The following is a 27,850-nucleotide window of genomic DNA, read 5'->3' as shown; positions in this document are numbered from 1 at the left end:
ATGGTTTCATTCTAAGGACAATGCCGGGTATGCTTGAATTCAAATCCAGAAACTGGATGTGCAGCTTCCCTCCCTCATAGAGATGAAAGTCCAGCCCCATAGAAATAAAGGCCAAAACCATTTCTGCCAGCTAATGTCCAGACCCTCCCTCAGTCTAGCAGGTATTCCCCCTCATGAGCCCACGCAACACCATGGCCTGTAGTATGTCTACTAGTTTAGCTGCACACCAGAGTGGGGCCTTCAGTGTGCAGTCATAAAGAAAACTACGTTATTGGGGATCAATTTTTTTCTCACCTTCAGTGTGTGAGGCCCTGCACTATTATGTCTTTGTGTCCATAAAATAGAGGGCGACTGTCCTTCCACAGAAAGAAAATGCACACTATATATACATAGAAGGGCGTCAGTCACCAGGCTTCATTCATTAGTCTGTTGAATTGTCATTCGCATTTTGTTCAGCCCACTACAACATATAGCCTGAGGTGACAGCAGGCCTCCCACTGTACCCAGTGGCATCATCTCCTTTGAGTAACTGCCCAAAGCTTCTGCGCATTGTTTATATCCATTTAGAAATATGCTTACACATGTGTCTTCATTGGCAAAGCTCTATAATGTGCACTTTTAAAAATGTTTAACTTTTTTGCATTCAATTCAACTGCCCAGTTAGATGGTGATTTATTTCCTCTTCCTTTTAAAAGTTGCTATTAAAAAGTGTTTAAATGACATTGTAGCTATCTGTAATTCGAATGCTTCATTGGGTGAAGGTTTCTTTTTCTCGCCTTCATAAAATGTAATGGCATAATGCAATGCACAACTGAAAGGGTGTGTTTTTTAAATCACTAATAAAACAGCCACATCAATGAATGGTTTAATTTTTTTATTTAGCCTTTTCATTGCAAGCATATGGCAGCCACATTTATGTGCTGTTTTTTAATTTATTTTTTATTCTTGTAGCATATGCTTGCATCATAAGAATGTAAGAAAAAGAAACGACCCTTGCACCAGCATGCCAAGGTCAACCTATTTCCATATCAATGCTTGTCTGGCAAGTAGTGGTCTGATTGAGAGACTCAAAGGGGCATATGTATAAGAAAATATCTGAGCAGAGAGCTGCACCAAAATTGGCTGCGCTATGCTCCGACATTTCTAAAATGTAGAGATGCGCTTTATTTACAACAATATAGTGCACGCCTGTGTTTTCCCCTGTGCTGCTGCTAAAACTAGCTGCGTAGTGCCAACGCAGGCACCCCTGCACACGCGACTGAAGATGATCCTATTCTCTTCTTATGACACTGTAGAGGGACTAATTAAACAGCCCAAACAGAGCACCTCTTGCACATCGAATGGACCTTGGATGGTGGGATTTAACCCACAAGCCTGTATTTCGCTGCGCATCATGTGCTCCTATACACTAAAAGTCTTTCCTCCTTAAACATACAACACAGATGCGGCTTACTGCGCTACTTGCGCTACTGACTTTAGGGAGGATTTGCAAACAGTAAGGATATTGTTTTTGTCTGTACTTTGGCAACATGATTATCTCCTGGAGCAACATGTGCTCCAAAACATTGAATGACTCAAACATGTTTGTGGACTCACAGGCTTAAGAAGGCGTACGGTGTAACAACCGAAGTAAAAAGGCCAGTCGCCATGGGAGGGGACAGATGAAGACAAGGCAGTACTAAGGAGGGACTAACAAGCCTAATAATGAATCAGAAACCAGCATTTACGAAGGACAATGAGACCAGCCAATGACAAACACGAAAGAAGAGTGGGTGGGGATTCTATTCCATACTTCACCACAACAAGTCTCCCAGAGCAGAGCATGTGTGCTGACTCAAAACTCGACCTAAACATTGGCATTTATAATGCCAATAACTCCAACTTTGCAGAGTGCAGTACTATATGTGGCTAAAAGAGGGCCCATGCGGCCTCTTTTGGCCACATATGGTACTGCACCCTGCAACATGGCTAGGTATAAACAAAAAAATTGGCATTTATAATGCCAATAACTCCAACTCCAACAAATGCGAGACCAATTGCATTTCAATTGCATTTCCAGTTGTTCCAGTTGATGTGCAGCAGAGTTTTCCCCCGCTAGCGAACGGTAAGTGCGCGAGCTGCTGCTCTGGTAGAATTTCTACCCGCGTGGCTGGAATACCAGCACAAACTGCAGTTCGCACTTCACTCCGCCACTCGCGGAACTTTGCGGAGGTTTTTTTGTAACTTCACCGAGTTTCGCATAGCAAAACTCTGCGAACTACGCCCAGGCCTGCATTTGTGCCTTCATTAAAGAAGGGAAGGTCCTCTATAAAATGAGCGTTCTTTCTTCATTCCCTCCCATAGATGACCCAAAAATAGTAAAAATATGTAAGATGTACCCTATAAACATATTTAATTAGGATGGGTCATCCACATATGATGAAAAACTATTTAACATGCCAGTGGTGGTCACTGTTTGACACTACTCCTGTTTATTTTGTGTGGTCTCACCCACATACTCGAAAAAATCCACGTGATAAGGTAAAGTTTTGTTGTTGTGTACTGGCTTAGACTGGAGGGTATCCCTTTGATCTTAGTTTTCCCTCTTGAGCTCCTGTTTTGCCGGACATCAATAGACGGGACATGACCTAACACTGTAATCTCAGGAAAACCTTATTTCCTTCCTTCACAGGCACCTAAAGACACAACATCTTTTCCGCAATGTAGGTGTTACAGAAGTGGTCGTAAATTCTGACAGCATGGGGCAAGCATCAAGTCTTTCAGCACCATGATTCAGAATCCTTTCCGATCAACTTGGAATTCAAGCACTTAAATAACATTGACTCAACAGCCTCTCCCCATCTACTCTCAGCAACCCAGCAGGAGGCATGGTATTATAGTTCGCTATCAACCAAGAAGCAGTGACATTGAACAAATTCATCCAAAATGTGCTATCGTCAAACCACGCTTGAAACTTTGATTTTTAACAACAATCTTCAATCTATTTGTTGCTGGAAAATGTTGGAATAACACCTCCACAGGTTCTGGTGGATCTACCTAAAGTTTAAATGGGCACAACAAATTAAGGTTTTCACTAGGTCTGATTCCTTAGTTATGACACTCTTGAGATAGAAGAACACCGATCTATAATTATTTGGAATACTGACTCATTTGAGACTCTGCCATCCTAACAGTAACTTCATATTTAACTCCTTTCTTAACTCATGGTTGTATACATGGCCTTGGAACGGGAAGAAGTTATCTTGTGCTGTCCCTGAAATTTTACCGACTTCCAAACATTTTTTTTAACACGACCTGGCAGGTAGGAATTAAACTAGCCTTGTGTGATATATAATTTCTTTGTGGAAATGTATAATTTAGGAGAAATTTCCTTAAAGCCAACACTGCTGAAATCATTTCTGCAAGTCATGATCAGGACATCCTTAATGGTACTTAGAGCCTCATTGGACAGAATTTAAATTTTACTGCACGCGACCAATTGCTCCAAGATACAGACTTGTGACTCATGCATTTAAAAAGCCATTTTGGGTATAATGTCGTTTTGTATTCCTCTCAGACCTTACTACTGGGTCTGATTGTGGCCAGGTTATAATGATCGGATCCACAGCGTGAACTGGTAACAGGACAGTGGGACCTTGTTCATCCCAGGCCAAAAGGGACGTAACTAGGGATGTGGATGAACAACTCCATCTACCGTGATTTATACTGTTCCAGTACACGCTGGGATTACGGTAATAGTAGATTCCTGCCTAATAGGACAGGGTGCAGGGTTGTTGGGTCAATGGGTATGAATGAATTGCTCAAGAAGAAAGGGCTATATAGACATAAAATGTTTTCAATTTGGTGCTGTCCGATTATCCCCTCAACTATCTTGCTCTTGTGTGTGTGGGAAGTTGGTAGGAATTTCGACAGACAATACAACAGCCCTGTTTAACACCACTAAACTGGGTGGAAGAAGGTTACCCAATTAGAGAGAAACACAACCGTTGAGGAAGTGGGCTTTCCAACACAGTTTCCTTCATGACCTAGGGTATAAAAACAGTTGTGCATTTTTCTTTGATTCTGTTCTTTGTTTGCAAGCGGAATACCCTTAAGTTACTATTGACCACAGGCGGCTGGCTGACTATCTGCACTCATGGCTCGCTGGTCTGCCCGCTTATCCTTTCGCAGTACGAGCGGTCTGCTGTGCTCCCTCCTTTTATACGCGGCCGGCCCTTTTGGGTTGTAGGCGACATGCTGTGTTAATTCTTGGTGGGACAGTACCTTCACCTTTGTCGTGCCAACATGAATGGACCAATTCTAGCCGGCCTGCTGGGTTGTAGGCAACATTGCCCTGTTGGTTGCCTTGCTCGATTTCTGCCAATGAAAACAGATTTAGTACTAAAAACAGTTGTGAGACCTAAATCTGTTACAAAGGAGTTACAGCTGCAGGGTGCCCTTTCCCTCGGAGGTCCTTCTGCTTTAATCTTTGTAATGAATGAAAAGCTGACTGCTCCTCTTATGACCCCTATACACAAGACCAATGTCAGATTGCACCAAGTAATCAAAGCTCGTGTCATCTCGAAACAGCAGATTTGAGTGCATCACTGCTGTCATTCCCATTCAAGGCAGACGTCAGTTCCAGGAAGACAGCTGCACTACCCACAAACACGTCCTCAAAACAGGCTTTACAAGTTAGCAGAAAGGGAGGGTACCAACCAGAAGTCACGGAACTGTAGTAGTTGTTGCAAACATTTTGTGCAATGTACTTAGAGTGAGGCCTTCTAGGCAGAAATGAGAGAAGCCAGAATTAGCAAGGTAGTCCATGAAAATCTCGAACTCATTCTCCAAAATCCAAGATGGAAGAGCGTATCAACTGAATTCAAGGAGTAGCAGCATACACTAAAATATAAGTAAATAGCCCAAACAGACCCGGACTCTCAAACGGATGTATCTTTGAGGCTAACCTTCAAACCCAATGCGTGAAAGTTATAATCCAACCAACAACTCATCCATGAAGGTTGCTTCTCATTCGTGAAAAGCAAATGAATGTAATAATGCAACATGGAAAACCTGCATCAAGGAGAAGAGCAGTGTCATGGAGAAAAGTAAAGCAAAAGAAGAGTAGGAACATCATGAAATGGAAGTGTGCAGAGGGACAACTTGTCGTGCGACAGGGAATGTGACCTCAGCTTTTTGAATGTGCACAAGGTCTTGTTGCCTGAAGAGACTGCACTGGAGTTGAATGTCCCTAGAGGACAAAGGAATAGGAGACGGGAGGAAGGCGTGGCACCTTGGAGTCTTGGTAGGCTAAAACAAGAGGCACCAGTGTCTCACTTCTTTGCCAGGATAGTCACCACACACCAAACGACGTACTGGGAGCATTGCATGCAGTAAGGCCTGGTCAAATCAAGCTGGTCACAAAAGTGTATGTATATATTGGCCCTAAAATATCACCTTCTTCATCACCATATCTGTTACTAACAGCCTAGAGAAATCCAAACCGTTCTACTCATAGACCTTTAGCACAGTTCTCCACTGTGTGTTTATAAATGTTATTTTTTTTGCCTATAGTACTCTGAATTACATATCCACTAAACGATTTTGAAATAAATATGAAACCTCTATCAGTCAAAAGGATGAAGAGAACTCTTTAAAAGTCTTTCTAGAGCTGTGCCCTTCCTTGCAAATGTTAAAAGGGCATAGCAACCCCTTGGGCTCACAAAATGCAGCCACCCTTTCACTGTTAAAATGCTACCGCTTCCAGTGTATCCAGTAAAGATAATCTGTGTCTTTAATGTCTTGTAGATCGTGCAAGGCTCCAGATTGTGTATGCACAGAATCTTAACTAGGCCCCTCATCCAAACCCCGCCAAGCAGCAATACTTACAAAATGTTATAACATGTAAATGGAAGTGAGGTTCAGCCTAAACGCTCAAATACATCTTGCTTCAGTTAGAGTCCCTACAATTTCCCTCCCACCTCTTAAAGGTTTCAAGTCTGTAGAGCATAGGATGATCCTTTCTAGCGGGCAAACAGCCAGAGGCCTCCACTGTGTGGCTATTTCATGAGCATGAGAAAAGGTGTCTAGTTTGTGCCCTCCCCTAGTCCTCCCCAGAGCACTGGCATTATAATAGAGTGGGTGTAAAGGAAGTATGAATTGAGTCCTCATTTGAGTATTTTAGAAATGAAACCACTTTCTTACAACTTTAAAATGTACCAGTTGTACAATAAATAACATTTTATAAAATAAATATTTCATAGTCAGTCAGTCAAATTCACTTTTTTCGGTTTATTAACCCCTTCGATGCTTGTGACGGAACGGTTCCGTCACGAGCGCCGGTTGGGCTGTGCTTATGACGGAACCGTTCCGTCACGGCCACGCCCGTTTTTTAGAACCTTCAGCACAGCGCGAAAATTCGCGCCGCGCTGAAGGTGTTAAAACCATAACCGTATACTACATAAACGCAATTTAAGACACTGATGTAGCACAAATACCAACAAAATAAAATAAACATACATCTTAATCACCAATACACAAAAAATTCATGAGGTGCTTCATTAAAACTATTTAAAAAAAATGATTAACATGTTCTAGTTCATAAATATCCTTCTATTTTTCCTCATTCTGACTGCTGCTGTTAAAATTTCCCAGACATTGGTCAACATTTGTAAATATATCAAAGCACGCCTTGCCTGTAAAAACCCTTTGCCCCTTAAAATTGGTAAAATAAACCATTTCCGAATATGCAAAAAATGCTCGCAGATTAAAACAAAGTGCAACGAATCCTGGGTAGCAAAATTAAGACATGTACAAATACCCAGGTCCTCAATCTTTTTCCATCCCTTTGGTTCGGCGAGTAGTGCAACAGTTTAAATCTAAACCTTATTAAAGGAAAGAGTAAACTTTGATGCTGATTGTTTACTAGATTTAGATAGGGTTCAATTGTGCTCAAATTGATGTGCTCGTACCGATGGTGTTATCAATTTTTTGGCCTCTCTTTCCATCAGTGCCAACTGCAGGTATGTGTTCTTAGCCCACAGTATATCTACCATCAAGAGTTTATCTGGGGAGTTAAATAACTCAGGCCTTTCTAATTGCGTTGCAAGCCTTTTCAGATAGCTCAAACAGGGGATGCTACTTGCTCGATCTAGTGCTAGGCAGTTGCGAATAATTTCGCGATTCAATCCTAGCTCAGGGTTTATCCAAATTGCTATCCATTTGAGTAAAGGTGCCATTCCAATTAAATCAGACATGAAACCTATACCGGTTTCTTAGTGGATCTTATGGGAAGATGTTGATAGTGGCCCAGATAGCAAATTTCTTGAAAATGTATTTTCCACTATTTTGATATCCCTGACTTCTCTATATCCCCATATGTGAGAGCCATAATTTGATATAGCAATGCATTTGGCCCTATAGAAATGTAACATTGCGTGCATTACCTTTGCCCCTAATCTACGTGCAAGTCAAGGACCGCCATGGTGGATCTGGCCATTACATTTATTTTTGCTTTCATTTGCAGTAGCCACGTACCCCTTTCATCGAATAAAACACCAAAGTGTGTAAATGATGTAACCCTTGATATCACATTTCCATCACAATAATGCATTTTAGTTTTTTGGGGCTTTAGGCCCATAATCATTGTGTGAGATTTAGAAAAATTGACATCTAGATCCAATGATCTCATAAAATCGGCAAAGGTAGTTGTAGACCAATCACTGTTTTAGCTAGTAGGGCGGCATCGACCGCATATAGGAGAGTCGGAATTAACCACTCCCTCACACGTGGGATGTCCCTGCTTCCTCCCACTAGAGCCGAGTCAAGATTGTTAATGTATAAAGTAAATAATAGTGGGGCTAATATGCATTCCTGTCTGACTCTTTTTATAATGCAGATGCCTTGCGTAAAGTTTCCCTCTTGATCAAATCTCACTGTAGCTGTTGGTTCCCGATGTAGGTCAGCCAGAAAATTTACAATATTCTTGTCCACTCCTAATTTTAATACCAACCCCCAAAGTTTGGATCTGTTTACTTGGTCAAAGGCTGACAAAAGATCGATAAATGCCAAATAAGGCGTACCTTTTTTCGCAATCGTATACTTCCTGGCAAGCAAAAGCAAGTTTAGACACTAGTCCGTGGTGCCTCTCCCTTTCCTAAAACCATATTGTGAATATGAGAGTATATTAGTTAAATATTGCATATGAATAAATAGCAGAGAGCAGTGTTCCCATTCATGACATTGCGGTTGTCATAAAACAGTTGTTCACCCAAAGGAATTTTAAACAACACCTTCCCTACTATCAAGGGTACAAGAACAATGATAGGTCATCATATGTGCACAATATCCACTAACTCGCTCAGGAAAAATGATGTAAATGTCAGCTTATGTAGTATATAGCTGTGCATCGGGAAAATATGATTTCTTACCTGATTCAGAACATTCCCAAGCGCGCGTAGTTTTAGTTTCAATATCTATGTAAATGTTTGTTTTGACAACACATTATGGTTGTGTTAGACCCGGGATCCCTGGTTGGCTGAGGTAGGTACGTTAGGCTACACCCGCTCACCCCCTTGGTAGCTTGGCACGAGCAGCCAGGCTTATCTTCAGGGCAAATGTGTAAAGTATTTGCAACCATGCTCACAGCAACCCAATGATGACACCACAAATGGACTCCACACACGTTTTATAAAAACGAGTATACATTTTATATAAAAAGATATATGATAAGACCAAACAATATAAATCCAACATATGAGTATGTGTAATATTCCACCTGGCTGGTTGTTAGGCCAGCACTTTTAAGTTCTAGTGATATTAATGAGCACTTCTAAACATTCCACTGTAGTCCTAATACCATGTTGTGCAGTTTGTAATTCCAGAATCAGGCACTGTGCAATGGAAAACTAATACAATGCGTAAAACAACAATCGAGCACTGTGCAATGTAAAAATAATGAAATGCGTAACGCAACACCCAGGTACTTCGTTATGAAGAAATAATGCAATGAGTAATACACTAATCAGGTAGTTCGTTATGCAGGAATAATGCAATGCGTAATACGCTAATCAGGTAGTTCGTTATGCAGAAATGATGCAAGGTGTAATACGCTAATCAGCTACTCAGTTATGCAGAAATAGAGTAATGCGTAATACCCTCCAGCACCGATCACGGTGCCTTAGGCGGTCACTCCGCCAATCGTGCTGACTCTCAGTTAGCCTCTGTCAACAGTTGCCCCCAACACGAGTATGGTGTAATCAAAAGTGCAGCTCGGCACACCGGCCCCGGTACTGCCACTCCCTTGGCCAGTACGGGCCGCGATACGAGCCGAGGCAGAGGCTCGCGCTGCCGGAATGAGAGAGAGGCCGAGAGCGTCTCCCTCTGAGCAGGCACACCACCCCAGGCGTCGACGCACGTTAGATCGGGGGTGCGACCTCCCTCTCCTCTCCTCTTCCAAGGACTTGGGCCTCCGATGCAATCTTTAGGAATTGGCAATGGCGGGCTCGGGCCGGCGGCTCAGCTCCTCCGGGGCTGCCGGTCTGGGCCGCTACGGCTACGAAGATCTCAGACTGCCACAAGGCACACGCACACAGCGTCGCTGAGACTCCCTTGTGCTTCGGGAGCACGAACACCACACACCTCACAAAGTTCTCAGGCTGCACAAAAAACACCCACACAGCGTCGCTGAAACTCACTTGGTTTCCGGGTCTGCACGTTAACAAGGCAATCCTCACAAAGGTATCTGGCTGCACAAAGCACACGCACACAGCGTCGCTGAGACTCACTTGGATTCCGGGTGTGCACGTTAACAAGGCAATCCTCACAAAGGTCTCAGGTTGCACCAAGCACACAGACACTGCGTGGCTGAGACTCACTTTGATTCCAGGTGTGCACGTTAGCAAGGCAATCCTCACGATGGTCTCAGTCTGCACAGAGCACACGCATACACCGTCGCTAAGACTCAATTGGATTCCGGGTGTGCACGTTAACAAGACAATCCTCACGAAGGTCTCAGGCTGCACCTAGCACACGCACACTATGTCGCTGAGACTCACTGAGATTCCGGTTCACATGATAACAGGACGATCCTCACAAAGGGTTCAGGCTGCAAAAAGCACAGGCACACATTGTTGCTGAGCCTCGCTTGGACTCCAGGTGCCCGCAATCACAGGGCACTCCGTACGAGGGTCTCAGGCTGCAAAAGCACATGCACACAGCGTCGCTTAGACTCTCTTGGAAACTTTTGTGTTCCTGTGTTTCCGCAACGGAGCCAGCTCACCTCGGGGCCCTTGGGGATACGTTTCTTCAGGACACAGCACAGCAAAGTCCTTTCAAGCAAGGGGACACAGCAAAATCCCTTCATCCTTTTCTTGGTTAAAACAGCAAACTGCAAGCCAGCCCCAGAACACACAGCAAGGGTCAGTCTTTTCCTTCAGTCTCTTTAGTTTATTCTTCCTTGGCAAAAGTTCCTCTTGACCACGATGTAGCTCCAGTCTTGTTCAGTCTTGATCAAGCCATTATACAAAGTTCATGGGCTTCAGCTCTCATAGTCATACCCCTCAATGGCTTTGAAGTCTTCTTGTTCAGGGGGCACTGACCCCTGTTCAAACCAGTTCTGGGTGCCTCCCTGCCAGTGACACCATCTTCCTTTGATTAGTAGGGGTCTGGATTCTCAATCACTCGGTAGGAGATGAGACAATTGTTTTATGGCAGCAACCCAGGCCTCTCACCTCTAGGAGCTACTCCTCCCCCTACACTCCAGATGCAGGTCAGCCTGTTGTTATATGTCCTACCTTTCACATGCAATGCACACTGCCCAGGGGGTACCTTGGACCTACCATAGGGGTGTCTGATGTGCATACAAAGGGAAGATTAGGGTCTGGCAAGTGGGGGCACTTGTCAGAACAACATGGCAGTTTAACAAACTGCGTGCAGGCACTGCAATGGCAGGCCTGAGTTCCCTCTTTAAGGCTACTGCTGTGGGTGGCACAAGTAGTGCTGCAGGCCCACTAGTAGCATTTGCATTACCAGCCCTGGCACACATAGTGCATTTTACTAGGGACTTTACTCGTAAGGCAAACATACCAATCATGGACAACCAATTACCATTATACTTTATACAGGGAGCACTTGCACTTTGACACTGATCAGCAGTGGCAAAGTACCCGAAGCATCTAAGTTCTTCAAAAATAGGGGAGGTAGTGGCAAAAAGTCTGGGGTAATCACGCCAATAAATGCCAGGTCTAGCAGGTTGTATTTTCAAACCCAACATTTGCAAGATCTGTGCATTGCATATATTTTCTGCATAGAGTTGGAAAATGTGTGAAATTCTTCATCTTTCTACGGAATAACTTTTTTTTCTTAATAATTTGCATGAATTGATCATCTTCATGCATCCTGAGAAAGTGAGGGAAATTTATGGATTTTTCCACAGGATGTAACTCAGTTACCTGCGCATTAACTTGTATCTGTGACATGTGCGTTTAAAACTTCATGAAAAATCCCAGTCATGCCCGTGTGCTCATTTACTATGGATTTTCCTTACCCTTTGAGTCCTATAACCAACACATTTGAACATGAGTAATTCGAAATTTAAAAAAAATATATATTTTTATTGTCAAGAAAAACAATCATGCATAGTACATTAACTCAAATACAGGTCAGAATTCCTTGCCATTTGTTCCTCCCGATGGAGGCAATCCCAACTACCCCCCCCCTCATTTGCGTGTCCCCGTTCTGTGGTTATCAACAGTTATTCTTGCAATGCATTCCCCAAGTCGTCCTCTCCTTCTTGATTTACAACTGGTTGTCATCCCATGATTACGATCCTCTATATTTAGCCCATGCTCCCCATATTTTGTCTTATTTTCGTGTGCCGCCCCGACCCTGATAAATTGTTTTCTACGCTGCACAACACCAATCAAGATCTTGCTCCCATTCCCTCGCCATTGGTGGCTGTGGCTTCCCCCATGCTCTGGCAATATTCCTTTCTGCAACTGTCTGCTAGCATCAACCAAAGTCTGGTGTGTCTTGGCCAAGCTATTTCTCCCACAACTCAAAGAAGGTGCCATTAGGCCTCCATTGGAACGTCCGGCCCCATCACTCAGGACATCACAGCTACCACTGTCCTCCAGAATCTACACATTCTTGGGCAAGTCCATATTGTCCATATCTCCCCACTACCCCTCACACATTTGTCTGAGTCACATTTACCCATTGCATAGAGTAGTGTTCTAGTGGTGTAGTATCTGTGTATTATTCTGATTTGTATCAATCTGAAGCACGCCCTAATAGCTACCTCCCTGAGTCCCTGTGTGACTTCCATCCTGTCATTGGCCTCTAGTATCCCAACATCTGTTTCCCACTTTTCCTTAAGGGCCAGTAATGGGTCTGGATCATTGTTCATAATTTTTTTTATATATTTGCGATATTGCCTTATTCGATATTGAGTCTGCCAGTATTCTATCTTCAAGGGGAGCTGCCTCTGGTATTTTGTTCTCCCTGACTTACGCGCATCCTCCGCGCATGTCTAAGCTGTATATAAGGTTTCGGTATCTGCCATTTGGTATTCTAATTGCATTTCCCAAAAGTCCACCATTTTTTTTCTCCAGATCTAGGTATCATTTTTGTGTGCTCTGCACACAAAGATGCAGCCTCCACACTATTGTTTTTTGACGTGTATTCCACTAACTCGCTCGATCATGTCCGTGGCACAGCCTTACAGAAAAGTGTGTGACCTGCCCCCCTATTGTGGTAGTTTAAAACAAAAAACAAATCTCACCAGTAAAAGTGACGAGGTATCTCATTCTCCTGACTTTGTTCACCGAACTCATGGTAAAGATGCCTTTAATGTCTCTGTCATATCTGAAACGCATTAGATTAAACTCTCAGTGGTCACAGGGTCACCGTTCGTTTTCGTCCACGCCTTACTTACCTTTTAATATTTTTCTCTGTTCTTGTCGCATTACAAAATGCAAACAAACTGTGAACCTTCCGCCAAGTATTTCAGAATCCCCTGCTTCTTGCCTATAATATGATTCAATAAGAAGCATTATTAGATACAGTCATTGGCTTACTCCACTTTTCACTTGAACTGTGGGCCATTCGTGTAGGGTAAAACCATCTCAGATGCAGACTTTGGAAGATGAGTGCAGGACATAGCAAGCCTCTGTAAGGTTTCTGTAGAGTAAGCAGGCGATGTGAAATACTGTCGTATAATGCTGGACTGTGCAAAGTATTGTTAAAAAACTCTGTGCTGCAACATTGTTTTTTCTGTGTCCTAGGAAATGCCGTAGTGTTGAAGCCCTCGGAGGTCAGCGAACACACTGCAAATCTGATTGAGCAACTGGTCCCAAGATACCTTGACAAGGTGTGTCTGTTGCGCCTACCTGTATATACCGGGATATGGGATAGGGCTCAAAAGCCTTTTATGTGCTGTAAGATTAACTAAGTGACATAGTATTGAATGCTCATCATTATTATTTCTACTCTAGTTTTCGGTGTGGTTATCGTCAAATAAGATACCTTTGTGGATGATAACCATATTGAAAACTAGAGCAACCGTATCATGCGCTGTAAAAATGTTATTACGAGTGGATAACTAAAATAAGTGAGTGCACCTACCAGAGTTGGGCCACCGTAAATATAAAAGTAATGATTTTCAAAAAATACCAATTCTTCAATCTTATGAATAGCCTGTGTTGAGCGCTATGTGAAAACATTAAAGAACTTTTAGATTTAGCTGTAGTTCGTGTAAATGAGCTACGTGAAGGTGTCAGGACTCAGGAAGAAGTTGTCCCTTCGATTTAAGAAGCTCCAGCTCTTTAGATGGAATTTCCTGTTATAGAGCAACTTTCTGAAGGACATGATGTGTAGTCAGGAAATGCATTTAGGCCATTCTACGGACATTCACAGATACTCTTGAGTGCAAGCTTTGTCTCGTTATATTGGTCCCCTTCTATATGTGTTGTAATCATTGAGACCTGTTTTCAGAAGTGGTTATCCATACCATCAGAATGCCAACAAAGGTCACCTATTCTGCTATTTGTTGTAAAACTATTTCATTTTAATGTCCAGACATCAGTAGCCTGTGTTTCCCAGAGTAGCACATTTCTTGAGTGGATTCTCTCTCTTAGTCATATAATTGAGATATTCTCCCATGTTTGAAGGAGATACTTGTAGTTCGGTAACATATGTCTTACATGGACATAATGTAAAAGGAGCATTTGGAGCGCATAGATGGGCCACAAACAGAAACATGGATAGTTAACAAGTAGCACATTACGATACAGCACGTAATACAATAAGGCAACCAACATTTATATATTCCCATCCCATTGTGCACTATTCCTGGCTGTTGCCCCCACTAAGTAATTGGAATCTCTTGCGCAGTGAAAAGCAGCAAAAGACTCCCATACATCCCAGTGCAGTGGCATAAGTTCCTAGAACTTAGACAGTTGTGCTTGGCAGTATGTCACATCATTAAGCCTTGCTTAATAGGGGTCTGGCTTCCTGCCCCAGTGTATTGCGACCCTGCAATTAGCCAACAGGAGTACCATGGCTTTGAGGCGACAAGATATGCGTGTGTCTTTTACGTAACCCAACATACCCACTAAAGGGGTGAAGAAGGGTGAGTGGCCTGTGTTTGTATGGATGGTGGCAAACACCACTGTCCAAAAGGATGTGACCCACCTCCCCCTCCTCCCCTGGGCATTGCCAGGCAAGGTGGATACAGGAGGCATAGGGAATGTTCCACCGCAGACAGCACAGATCTGAAGCCAATACCATTCTGAAAAGCTGCAGTGGGGTGCAATATAGTCTGAGTAGAAATATAAAGTGTGCGAGTCTGAGTCTAGTGGTGGGCAGTCAGCAAATGGTTCTGTGCTCTCGCCTTGCTCTGCCTGGTGGGTAAGAGGTCTGCTATCTGAGAGTTTGGATTGTTTGGCCTCGTGTTTCACCATGAGGAGGACTGCTACCGCAAACAATAAAGATGATCACATAGCAGGGTCTCCCAGCTGCAAGATGGACACGTTGTGCACCAAGCTGCGGGCAAGAGCATCCAGAGTGCAAAAGTGTGAGTCTGCAAAAGATGAACGTCGAGTGGTGTGTGGTGCCGCCCTGTGTTGTTCAGCGGAGATCCGCCACATCATTGAAGAATTAGTGTGCCAGGGGGCATGAGCAGGCTCGTCCTCTGGGATCTGGGCCAGTCCAGGATACCCCAGCAGGCACTGGATAAGGGTGAAGTGCTGTGTGCCCAGCAAGGAAAACTCCTAGGATCCACGCCCAACAGTACAACAGTGCATCCCTTCAACTACTGGACTGCAGAGTGACCAGCCGAGGGGTGATCGAGGAATAGGCCAGGGCGGGGGCAGCCAAGGCGAGTCTCTCGCACCAGAAAGACATTGGGGGAAGCCAGCAAGCAGCCAAGAGAACTGGGTCTGCCAGTCAAATCTAAGTGGGTATGTTTGTTACTGCTCTAGGTGGTCGAAATGGGTAATGCAGTAGCACTTAATGGCGGCAAGTCTCTGCACCTTGAGGAACACACTGAAGTGAACCACAGGGTAAGTAGCAGAAGCACTGCAGATGACTGCCTTGATGCACGACACAAAGCTGCAAATGCGCAGCTCCTCGCAGGGCCCAGGAGTTAGAATGTTGAGGTCCGGTCACACATGGAATGATGACCATAGGGGAGCAGGCACAGGTCGCAGTAGACCTGCAAGATGCGGCGAAACGTTAAGGGGCACCTGCCCCAAATCACCAGCCCTATGGAAGGGGACATCTGACTGCTTACATAACCAGGGCCATCACTCACAGGCTACGGGAGTGACTTGAAAGCCAAGGCCATGGGATGGCTCCCAATGGGCCACCAAAGAAGAAGGCACAGGGCTGCCTGCTCACTGTGCGACTCCCAGCACAGGGAGCCAAAGGCGGTGCCATGGTCACACTCGATCCTGTCTGGGACAGCTCTGCCTTGACTGCCTATCTGGTTGCAGCGTTGGTAAGAAGTAGGTGAGGGTGTAATGGTGCCACATGGGTCCAGCGGACACACCCGTGATTTAGCGCCAGACCTCACACCGCGCAAGCCATCGGTGTAAAGGAGCAGTGCGGTCTAACCGCAGTCCGCAGGCGCAGATGGGCACCATCAGTCTCTCCACAGTGATCTTTCCCATCCTGGGTGAACCCGCCAGCTCATGGAGGGTAGTTGTCAGCAGCTCACAGTTGCAGGGTCCTCCGCAGTAAAGGCACACATCCCGGCTCCGGGGACAACACCCCCTGCCTGGCTCCACCCTGCGAGGTCGGCAGTTCAGGGCCATGCGCAGGGCACCACTCGCTGCCTCACCAGTCCCGCTTAGAGGGCAAATCTAGGGACTCCGGTGCCACAGCCAGGGTCACAGCTGTGAGGGGACCCCGTGCAGGCAATGGCTGGCGTATGGGAGCCCAGTTGGTGATGGATAAATGATGAATTAGAGGTCCGGCCGGCAGAGCCCTTTAAAGCCTGACCATCTTGCTGCCTGGCGAAACCGCGCCCCCTACTTCACTACTTAGTTAAATGCTAACACCAAGGGTATATTGCCACATTGAAAACCTTTTTTAAAGAAGCTGCCCTTTTCATCAACTCCCAGTCAAAATATCCCTTGTGCTTCTGTAGCTTTCAGTACAAGGATGCAGAAAAAGTATCTCTTCATGCGCAAGAGATCCCGTAGGGGCACAGCCTGGCTGATTTACTGTCATTACAGGAAACCCATATCAGATCTGCATTTCCTGGTCTGCACTTTCCTTCAGTGACAGAGAGAACACAATTCAGCACCCTCTATGTAGTTCACAAGGAAGTACTTGCTCATACCCATCGGTTCCTAGTCAAGCTTCTGCATATTTGTATGCTAAAGGTAGATACCCCGGTATGACTGCCTAAAAAGACATGTACAAATGATTTGACACAATGTTTCTTCACATAGTAGGAATGCCCTAACGCAACGCCTTAGACTTGAGTTGGAGTTCTGAAATTTAATAGAGGACTAAAGATTCACATCTTGTGTCCCCACTCACGGCTTTGAGTGGGTATTTCCCTCCTCCTCCTCTCCACTAACTATTCATACTTGCTTTCATGGCTTCCCAATCTTCCTTCATACTGCAGTCATAAGGCAAAGACCTTTTTTGTATTGTAGTTGTGGAAGCAGTTATACATCAAAAGATCTTTTATTGATCTTCTACTTCTAAGGCTTTCCATATTAGTACACCACAATAGAGGTTTTAAACATTGGCCGAGAAACTATCTTTTCTTTGTTAACCTCTTCTCTCTTGCACTAATACAGCTCCTTTGCTTCAGCCCTCAAAACATGCTCAGAAATTTGCTACAACACTCCAAAAATCTCTAAAAATATTCAATCAGTTAGGTAAGTAACCTAACCCTTATCCACTTTCATGAAAATAGTCATCTGCACCTGCCCAGTTGTGTAGAGATCATGCATGTGCACTACTTCTGGCTGTAGAGATTTCTTCTGAGACTGACTACTTTTTGTTTTCTATGAACAGGAGGCATTTCAAGTTGTAAACGGTGGGGTGGCAGAGACAACTCTACTTCTTAAGGAGAGGTTTGATCACATTTTGTATACTGGGAGCACCAGCGTGGGGAAGATAGTCATGGAGGCTGCTTCCAAGCACTTAACGCCAGTCACCCTTGAACTGGGTGGAAAAAGTCCATGCTACATTGATAAGAACTGTGACGTGGATACGGCTTGCAGGTGAGAGCGGGTTATTCGTCTTATCTTACTGGGCCTGAGGTGAAAGCAGATAAGATGCAGCAGTTGTGAAGCTTTCAAGCTTTTATGAATGTCCTCCTCGCTCTACCACATAGCTGAACCGTCTGAATTCATACTACATTGACAGCATGTATATTGAATTAACTAACTTGAGAGTGTTTTTGTAATGTTTAATTTCAGATATAATGTTCTTTAGCATTCTTATAACTAACACCTAGGCAGCCTTTGTTATAACAGCTGCTATCAAGGGCTCATACAACATTAAACCATGTGCATGTTGTAGATATGTCCGCTTGGTCCATAGCCAAGGGAACTGGCTTGAAATTAGATGCTTTGCCATGGAACACCACCAACACCGTAAAATATTATATGTGTTCTCTGATGTTAAATTAAACAATATTTTAGTTGTTTTCATTTGTGATCTCAGATTTTGGGAGAACTCAGAATAATGTATCTTGTAAGTTTATTCTGCACTGGTAATGGCTGAATTAAACACAATTGCGGTACAAAAGACAAATGGACCTGTTATTACATTGAACATTATTGGATGGGTCAGCCTCTATAAAACACCACCAAGATCATGTAGCATGTGATTTGCATACCCAGCAAGCATGCTCTCGTATCCACTAGTCTTAGCTCTGAATAAGTAACCCGTTTCAGAATGTATCCCTAGAGAAAGGGGTGATTTCCTATCATGGTAAATGTACATCTGGTGGCTTTGCGTTACATTAATCAACTGTAGGGATGTGTGTTTGATTGCATTATCACAAGTTCTAGTCCTGGTGGGTTCATTCATCCTTGGTGGATAACATGGTTACCTTTGAGCTGGGTAACAATAAGACACCTGCTACATAGAGCAAAGATCACCCTGTGTGAATGTGTGCCATACATTGTTGTGTTAAGGCGAAAGGGCTCATCAAACTGGGGAATCATTTTTTCAGTCGAGAGTTGTTGGTGTGAAATTCTGCTACTAACAATCTAACTCTCCTGGGCTTCAAGCTTTCTTGGCATAACGTGTACATATTTTGAGTTGCTCTTTTTTTTTTTTTAACAGCGAATACTTTTTTCAAATACTACTTCAGTTACTTAATTTTTTTAGCTTGAACCTCCATCCAGGTTTGGAATACATTTATTACAGAAAGGGATACCATTGGGTACGAATACAACGTTCATATACAAAAATTGTTTGCTCGTTTTCTATTTGATTTACTGAAAAAATAATTGTCATCAGGTATAAGAAGTTTTAAGCATTAGAAGAAAATATAAATCACATTTAGTAGCTGTTAACATTGTTGTAAGCATGGTGACAATTCCTCTTCTTACTTTTTCTAGTTCCATTATTTGTTATCCTTTCCGACTTTACTATTTAGTTTTTTTGCCTTATTCAGAAGTTCCTATTTGTGTCGTGGAAAGTGTAAAGTTTTAAACGTGTAGAAATGCTAAAAATGTCTGCTCGTTGTGTGCCTGCTTTTATCATGATAATGGAGTTGACACATTTGTCGCCATGTCTTTTTTGTCGTATCACTGGTTTAGTGTCTGCTAGCCCCACTATTGTTTTCAAATTCTAAAACAAGATCGCTATTCAGGTACTACAAAAACCTAGGTACCAGAACATACTTTAGAGTGGGATTGCACGCCTGGACCATTGGGACAGAGGTCATGCCAGTTTGCAGAGTCAACTTTCGTCGTTGGAGACGACCGCTGTTGAGTGTTGATATTCCAGCCTCAAACAAGTTGTCCTAGGAAATAGCTTGCTTGTTATTTGATAATGAAAACGCAGGTATACTGTTGGAACCATCTCTGAAACTCGAGAACAGGCTTGCTATTTATTGCTTCAGATCATAACTGGGAGGAGAATGCTCCATAACAGAGCATACACTGTTTGGTGACTCTGGGCTTGCTGACACTAGTGCACCCGCTGTCAAGTACCGGGATTGAGCTCCGCCGGCACAGGGCTTGGTTGTGGCCCACAAGGGCTGGGAGCCAATGCCTGGCAGGTGGCTATCCTTAAAAATATCCCACTCAGAGAAGGAACTCGACTGAAAGTTGCTGATTAATGCACTGTGGTAAGCCATCACTGGCTCATTCACAACAAATTGGTGGTGCCCTAAACCTTTGCCGCTGTAGGAGGGACTGATCTGAATTGTGGCCCAGGTAGTCAAGTGATGGACTTACTGTGGGACTCTGAGGAATGGATACTAGATGCCAGACTAAAATGTTATGTGATTGTGACCTTAAGGCCCTCAATGTGAAAGACAGCATTGACCACCACAGTGGGTGAGATGGCTGTGGTGGTGAGGTGCTAGCCCTGGAAACCACTCATGTAATGAGTACTTGACTTCCCTGACAACCAAGAGACCATCCTGTTTGACACTTTAATTACAGGCTGTGTGCTGCATTAGGAGTAGGTATTCATTGGAGAAGACCACCTTATTGGAATGACTGCGACGATCCACTGTCTTAAAGCAGGCAGCAGTTACCACCTAAATCCGTAATAGCTGGCTTGCTTAAAGAAATGAAGTAGAGTATGCTCCCTTTTGGCTCAACAATTGATCATCATACTTTCCAAATGTATCACAAAGATATAGAGAAGGCAGGATAGACACGGTAATACATTAACAGAGATGGAGATCAGAATGTCAGATGTTGAGGACTCCTTTCAAGACTCTGCTGCATGACTCGCAGCCATCTCCGAAGAACTTCACACAGTGTAGCTGAAACGTAAACATGCCGACCTTGAGTGGCGCTTGTGCCGAAATAATATCAGGGTAATGGGTGTTGCAGAATCTGAGCAACCCACTTCAGTGGAGCTCTTTGTAGAGAAGAGGGGCCTGTTCACCTGTGTTTCTAATTGAAAGGTTCCACAGATTCCTGGGCCCTAGGCCCCAGCCAGATCAAAGCCCTAGGCCAATCATCGCCTGTTTACTTAGTTTCAGGGACACAGACACTGCTGTGTCCAAAAAGGGCCCAATCTGACCTTCAGTATGACAGTGGCTCTCCAGTGGCGTTTTCTCCTCACTTTACATAGTTGGTGCAGGAATCTAGGAAATTATTTCTGGAAAACAAAACAAAAGGGAAAAAAACAGGGTTGTAAACAAGCAGTCCGATACTCCCTGATTTTCACTTTAAAACTGAGGGTGGAGAATAGTGAGAAAGTATCCTTTACACTTAGCTAGAGGCAGTGAAGGGATTTTTGGACACTCCTCTCAGGTCCGCAGGAGGGTCCATGCCAGGAGCCAGTAACCCGAGCCATGGTCACAGTAGCCAGAAAAGTCTTCCTCCTTGCATCGATAACGACTATTATATTTTTTAATATCTCTGCTTGTTGTTTGCATTTAGTATAGACGGAAACCTGTTCTCTCAACAAGGAGACTGTTTTCAATAACTGTACTGATTGGGAGAGTAGCAAACCCAATAATGTAATTGTCTCACTGTCAGTGTACTGAGAATGAAGACTATTTTGTTAGAAATATTTTGTATTCTGCTGCTTGACCGCATGGCATCCGCTTATAATAGAAGGATTACGTATGGGCAAAACTGTAGTATAAGCTATGGGATCGATGCAATCTCCAAAATAGTTATTTGCATCTCGTCCATCCCATAGGGCGCAGAATGGTGAATATGAACATCACTGCCCAGGTTGATAATTGGAAAACTTTGGGGAGGTAATATTTACCAGCCATTGGGGTCGGAATGGGAGAACAAGTTATGTTTAAGGGACTTCTATATACATTACTATGATGTACATGCTAAGTCGTATTTCACTGTAATGTTTCTCAGTGTGTGGTTGTTAAACCACTGAGACTTTGCATATACATCATAGTAATGTATATAGGACATAATTGATCCAACGTGACTGCACACGATAGGGCTTGCACCACTCTAAAATCGATCAGCTTTATTTGTACACGACACAAAGGGTGATTGTGGCTTTTTTTTAAGAAACTCACATACCACTAGGAGCACTGCTTATCTGTGCAACTGCACAGGGATGACAGATATTCCTCCTTGTTTTTGACATACTCCAGTGGGGGAGGACATTTGAATAAAACAAAATGTGAACTTCATATTCAAAGAATGGATAATGGAAACATAAATTTGCGTAATGTTTATGGGTGCCTTGTTGGCTCACTGAACTTTTACAGTGAGTTAATTGTAGTATGAAAGAAGTTTGTGGAGCATGCTAATCTGTGGGTAGGCGATTTCAGATTAGTATTTTTGACACAGCTGGATACATCTGTTAAGCCCAATAGATCCACCTCACAAACCAGTGCAGCACTGGCTAAGATGATGTAACTTTGAGTTGGTCGATGCCTGCAGAATTATATACCTCATTGCAGCAGGTTACCCATATTACTTGTCGACACATGCCAGCTCACATATCGAAATGTTGCTGTAGCCACATTTCTATACGTGAGCTGGCATGTATCGACAAGTAGGATGCTAGCGGGATTCTAAAAGCACATAAGGATGACCCGCAGATAATAAGTCTTTCGGCAGGATGGTTGCGTGCTCACTGACCTAGTAGCTAACCCAAACACTTTTAAATCTGTTATGAACAATTGTATACCTCACTCTATGAACTAATGGACCTAATTCTAGTGTGGCATTTTACAGATAAAGAAAAACCAAAGGTGGTGATGGACGGAGCGTTGACAATACAAACACTCACCCCCAGTCAACTGATCTGGGTTTAATCCATCACCGTTCTTTAGCTCACTCCGCCACCCCAGTTCAGACATGGCCATATGCAAATCAGTCTGACCCTGTGCCTCATGGGAATAGTCCAGCCCGAACTGCCAAGCCATGTCTTCCCTGGACCGGAATCAAGCTTCCCAGGACCGGTTTCTGGCATTACAACCGTCTTCAGCCGGGCTTGCTTGACTCCAGTGGCAAAGTGAGCAAGGAATTACGTCTGAGCATACCCTGCCAACTTAGGGCGAACAAAGAAAAACCAAACGCAGACTGGCTTGAGGGCTGGAGCAGTGCGGAGGATCATAACTCTCAAAGATGAGTGCCCTTTGACTCTGACTGTCTCCGAACTGTAAGATGCATGTACTGAAATTCTTTACGGCATGATTGGGCCTATGCTGGGAGGTTCTGAGCATGTAGAGACCCGGATAGGGGCTTGTCCTTACAAAGTGGGGAACCTTATTGAAAAATGGTAGATCTATTGGCCTTTACATCTTAAGTAGGAGCCTTAATTTTCTTTTCCACTAGGGTATGGTTCATGTGGGAACTGGCTCCGCCCCCCAAGTTAAACTACAGTTAGTTACCAGTTCGGGCGACAGGCACTCTGCATAGTGTTTGATGGGCAGTTTGAGGCCCAGAGTGCAGGGTAGCAGGGTGGGAGGATGTTGGGTTGGAATTGGGGATCTTAATTTGTTTTTCTTTGTTCTTTATTTACGCATGTCGACTAATCTATTCTTCGAGCTGGAGCAAATAGGTATGAACTCTTTTCGTAATGCTGGGGACCCACCGTGGCGGACATTTTAGACTGTTAAGCTGGAACCTCAACAGTCTGAGTGAAGAGCTCAAACGCAGTATAGTCCTGCAACATGTCAAACGGCATTCCCCTCAGGTGGTGCTCCTCCAGGAGACATACCTGGTTGGCAACTCCTGTAAGGCACTGGACAGATGGGGCTATAGACTGGTGACACACTCTGGGTTCACTACTGGATCTCGGGGAGTAGGCATTATGATAAAAAAATCCTTCCCGCTCTCTGTGCAGTGCACATGGGTAGATGACATGGGGCGATATGCAGCGGTCTCCGGACGTTGGGAGGGTTCAACCCTTACTCTAGTGTCAGTGTATGTCCCCCCGGGACTTCAGAGCCTGACGTTCAAAGATCTGGGTGTTCTCTTACTCTCATTCCATGAGGGCTGTTTGGTAATGGGTGGAGACTTTAATTCTGTGTTCTCTGGGTTTTGGACCACCACCCCACACAGGAGATTGGATCTTCGCAAAGGTGGCTCCCTGACTCCCTGGATACACTGGGATTGGTGGATGTGTGGCGCACGTTCCACCCGGACGCCATACAACACACCTTTTATTCTGGCGCACTCGGAAGCCTCTCCCGTATTGACTATTTATTGACCCCGATCACGGAGGTGCAGGAAGCTAGACACATGGCGAGGGGCATATCGGACCACTCTCCTCACTGGGCTCATCTGGTTTTGGGGGAGGGACAGGTTGGAAGGGTCGCGCCCATTAACCCCTGGTACCTCTGTAACCCAGCAGTTGAGAAAACACTCCTCCAGACTATTGTTAACTACTTTCGGGACAACAAGGGCATGGTTCAGTCCGCTCATGTCCTGTGGGAAGCGTTTAAGACGGTGCTCAGGGGGCAGGCCCTGTTCGCGATTGCTGGGAGTCGAAAAGACTAGCAGAAACACCTAGTGCAGGTAGAGAGTGAGATTCTCCGCCTTGAGGAAACTGTGGCGGAAGACTTCGCACCAGAGACACTCCACACCCTGAAACTCAAAGGAGATAAGTATAGAAGCATTGCCACAGACATGGCTAAAACGCTAGGAAGAGAGAAAGCCGGTATGTTATATGACATTGGGGATAAGGCCGTGGAACTGTTGGCCTGGTTGGATAAAAAAGAAGTGGCTAATCGGCTGGACTCTGAATTGATAGACGAGAGGGGGCAGACAGTGATTGACCCACAAGCAATCTCATGTTCAGTTGCCGCTTATAACAGCTCTGTGTACAGTTCAACCTCCGTTCTCTCCGTCGCTGACTCTGAGGGGCTCCTCAGGGACATTCAGATGCCGACTCTCACAGCTGACGAAAGGGATGCACTCTGTGGCACCCTCACGAACGATGAACTGGCATAAACCATCCAGGGCCTTTGCCCTGACAAGGCTACAGGCCTTAATGGACCACCGATTGAGCTCTACAAACTGAAGCCAGGTGCTGTTGCTCCCCACTTGCGCGCTATGTTCAATGAGAGCCGAGAGAAGGGGCTCCTACCGTACGACCAGTATATAGCCACAATAGTAACGATCCATAAGGAGGGGAAACCCAGGAATCAATGCTTCTCTTACAGACCTATCTCCTTATTAAACGCCAAACTCAAAATCCTAGCCAAAGTGTTAGCAAGCCGCCTCGTGCCAGTGAACTGTAAGCTTATACACCCCGACCAATCGAGTTTTATCCCTCATCGTAATACGGCGTTGAACCTACAGTGCCTTCACAGCGTCCTGGGAAGACTTGACACAATTCGAGAAGGGGCAGTAGTGGTCTCGTTGGATGCCTCCATGGCGTTCGACATGATAGAGTGGTCTTATCACTTCGCTGTCCTGACGAAGATGGGCTCTGGACCTGGCTTCGTTAGCTGGGTGCAGCTCCTGTATTCTGAGCCCCTGGTGCACGTGGTAGTTAATAATAAAAAATCAGAGGCTTTTTGCCTGGATCGGGAGACCAGTCGGGTATGTCCCATCTCGCCTCTACTTTTTGCCCTCTTCCTAGAACCCCTGGCGGCGTGGATCCGCTGCAGTCCCTCCATCCGAGGACTCAAGTGGACGGTGGGATGGGAGGACCCCATCTCGTTATACGCAGACGATGTCCTGTTATTGCTGGGCTCCCCCATGTCGTCCCTACGAGTCGTGCTCGACATCTTTACCATCTTTGGGAGATATTCCGGGTACAGGATTAGCTGGGGTAAGTCCCTCCTGTATGTTCTCAGTGGCGATTTTCCCCCTCCCCCTTACCTCACGACTGTCCCATGCAAATAGCAAAAGAGGGTTTCCGCTACCTGAGCATCTTTATCACAGAGGACCTCAGGCTCCGATACGAGCAAATTTTACTCCCCCTCCGCCCACACACTCAATAGACTACAAAATGATGTCACCACCTGGAAGAAACTTCTGCTCTCGCTATTAGGAAGGGTGGCATTATTCAAAATGATGTCACTGCCGCGTTTTCTATACGCTCTGCAAAATCCCCATGACTTAGTTCCAGCCAGATACTTTGGCGAGATTGAGAGTCTGCAGCGAGATCTGCTATGGGATGGACGGCCACGCATAGCACTACAGATGGTGGTCCTGGGCTGGTATGACGGGGGTATTAGTTTACCAGACATAAAACAATACTACTGGGCCGCACACCTGGCGGCCATTAACCACTGTGTATATATTGACAGGGTGATGACCCGGCATATAGAATGGAAAAGTGGTTATTACCTGGGAGGCACTTACTACAGAGTTCTCTACTCCAGGCCCCAGAGATATCACTTTACGGGACCGACCAAGCATTGTGGCAATTTGGCATGTTGCAAACAGGAGCATGGGGTGGGACTAAAAATTCTCTCTGGCTACCCCTCTATGGGACTCGGAACGATTGGGTACAATAGGCACCACAAAAGGGTTTGACAAGAGGGACCTGATCGGAATCTCCACAATTGGAGACCTTTGGTAAAACGGTGCAATTATACAGTTCTCCGCTCTGCGGCAGAGCCACGAGCTCGCGGATTCGGCGCTTTTCAGATATCTGCAAATCAGACATGCACTACAGCCAAACCTTCACCTTTAGAGGACAGACTCTTGGACGGTTACCTGCCAGATGGGGTTATTTCATTGACGTATAAAAAGCTAATAAACAACACTCCAGATCCTCTGATGCGCTTGAGGCGCCACTGTGAGGGAGATGAATTGGAGATAGATGATGAGGAGTGGTAGGAGGCTCTGGCCTCCCCGAGGGAGGTTGCAATCTCTAATAGACTGCGCCTGGTCAAGCTAAAGATCCTCCACCTGGTCTATGTTTGTGGCCCAACCCTGGTTAAAATGGGAAAGGTAGATGAGGACGGCTGTAGATGTGGATGTGGGAAGCTCGGCTCATTTATGCGCATTCTATGGGAATACCCTCTTATCCAGTCCTACTGGTCACGAGTGCATGAGTGATGCATTGGGGTATCCAAATGGCCCAAAGGTATCTTTTAAATATTTGGGAGCCCACTGACCTTAATAGCAGGGACAAACTCTGGGCTACGCTGGGACAGATTATAGCCAAACAAAACATTGCGCAGTTGTGGGGGGTGGGAGACCCACCCAGGGTGGACTCCTGGAAAAATTACATGAACTGGTGTATTTTTAGGGAAAAGATGGTCTATGTCTCCCGTGGATGTCCCAAGAAATGGTCCTCTATATGGAACAAATCGAACACCTACCATGGGTGTATCTATGCTCCCCCCCTTGATCCTGGCTCGGACGACCATCTTACACCATAGTCATTGTTGTTAGCCACATTTACCTGTATATGTATGCTTATGATTGCTCTAGACTCGAACTATGTGTACATTTTCAATGCTCTGTAAAGTCGACTCTGATGGTTAATAAAAAGAAATGTAAAAAAAAATTACAATTCTATAATGCAAAAATGTGTCCCCCCTCGCACAATCCGGGGTTATTCTTCAACAAGTTAAATGCATTTAGCTTAGGCATACTGATGGCTATATTCCATTGAATGGACCCCGAAATATCAGCAGCTGCAATATTAATAGATGTGGAGAAGTCGTTTGATGCATTCGATTGTGAGTTCATGCACCAGCTGCTTAAGTGGATAGGATCACATTGTTGTATACACAGCCATGTATAGCATGTGTGAAATTGAGCGCTGTGCAAGCTGAAGCTTTTTCCATAGGTAGAGGCACCGCCAGAGTTGCCAACTCTCACAACTGATTTTTGCTCCTTACATTGATTGAACTGTTGGTGTCCTGGTCACTTGAATTTCATTCACCTAAGGAGATGGGGGGGGTGGAATCTATTTTAAACGTGAAACGCTGCTAGTATCATTATATGCAGATACCATTATATATCTAAAACTCAGTTGAAAATACAGCCCATATACTTGGAGATAGCATCTTTTTCGCTGGCTATTTGCCCCCGCAAACCAATTGTTAAAAGTCCGACACGTTCCCACTAACAGATAAAACTAGCCCCTGAACAGCGGAATAACCTCTTTGGTGGACACCGATTGGACTGATATACCTTGGCGTTTATATTATCAGAGAGATGACTGGGCTGATACAGAAGAATTTTAGAGTGGTTCAGGAGGATATCTGAGTACAAGTAGGTAGATGGATCAAGCTCCCATTGTCAGTAGCTGGCCG

General features: G+C 44.7%; 1 protein-coding gene across 4 annotated transcripts in view; it reads left to right on the top strand.

Annotated features, from left to right (window-relative positions):
- The window catches only part of ALDH3A2 (aldehyde dehydrogenase 3 family member A2), a 518,837-nt gene that overhangs the window by 178,663 nt on the left and 312,324 nt on the right, over window positions 1-27,850 (top strand). For all 4 annotated transcript variants that reach the window (XM_078679908.1, XM_078679906.1, XM_078679909.1 and 1 more), the window contains exons 4-5: window positions 13,263-13,348; window positions 17,512-17,720. In XM_078679908.1, the coding sequence (XP_078536034.1) occupies window positions 13,263-13,348; window positions 17,512-17,720 (295 nt within the window). The remainder of the gene's footprint in view (window positions 1-13,262; window positions 13,349-17,511; window positions 17,721-27,850) is intronic.

The sequence above is a fragment of the Lissotriton helveticus genome, chromosome 3_1 (genome assembly GCF_964261635.1).
Source record: "Lissotriton helveticus chromosome 3_1, aLisHel1.1, whole genome shotgun sequence".
In the NCBI taxonomy this organism is placed as follows: Eukaryota; Metazoa; Chordata; class Amphibia; order Caudata; family Salamandridae; genus Lissotriton; species Lissotriton helveticus.
This window is presented reverse-complemented; position numbering and strand designations above follow the sequence as displayed.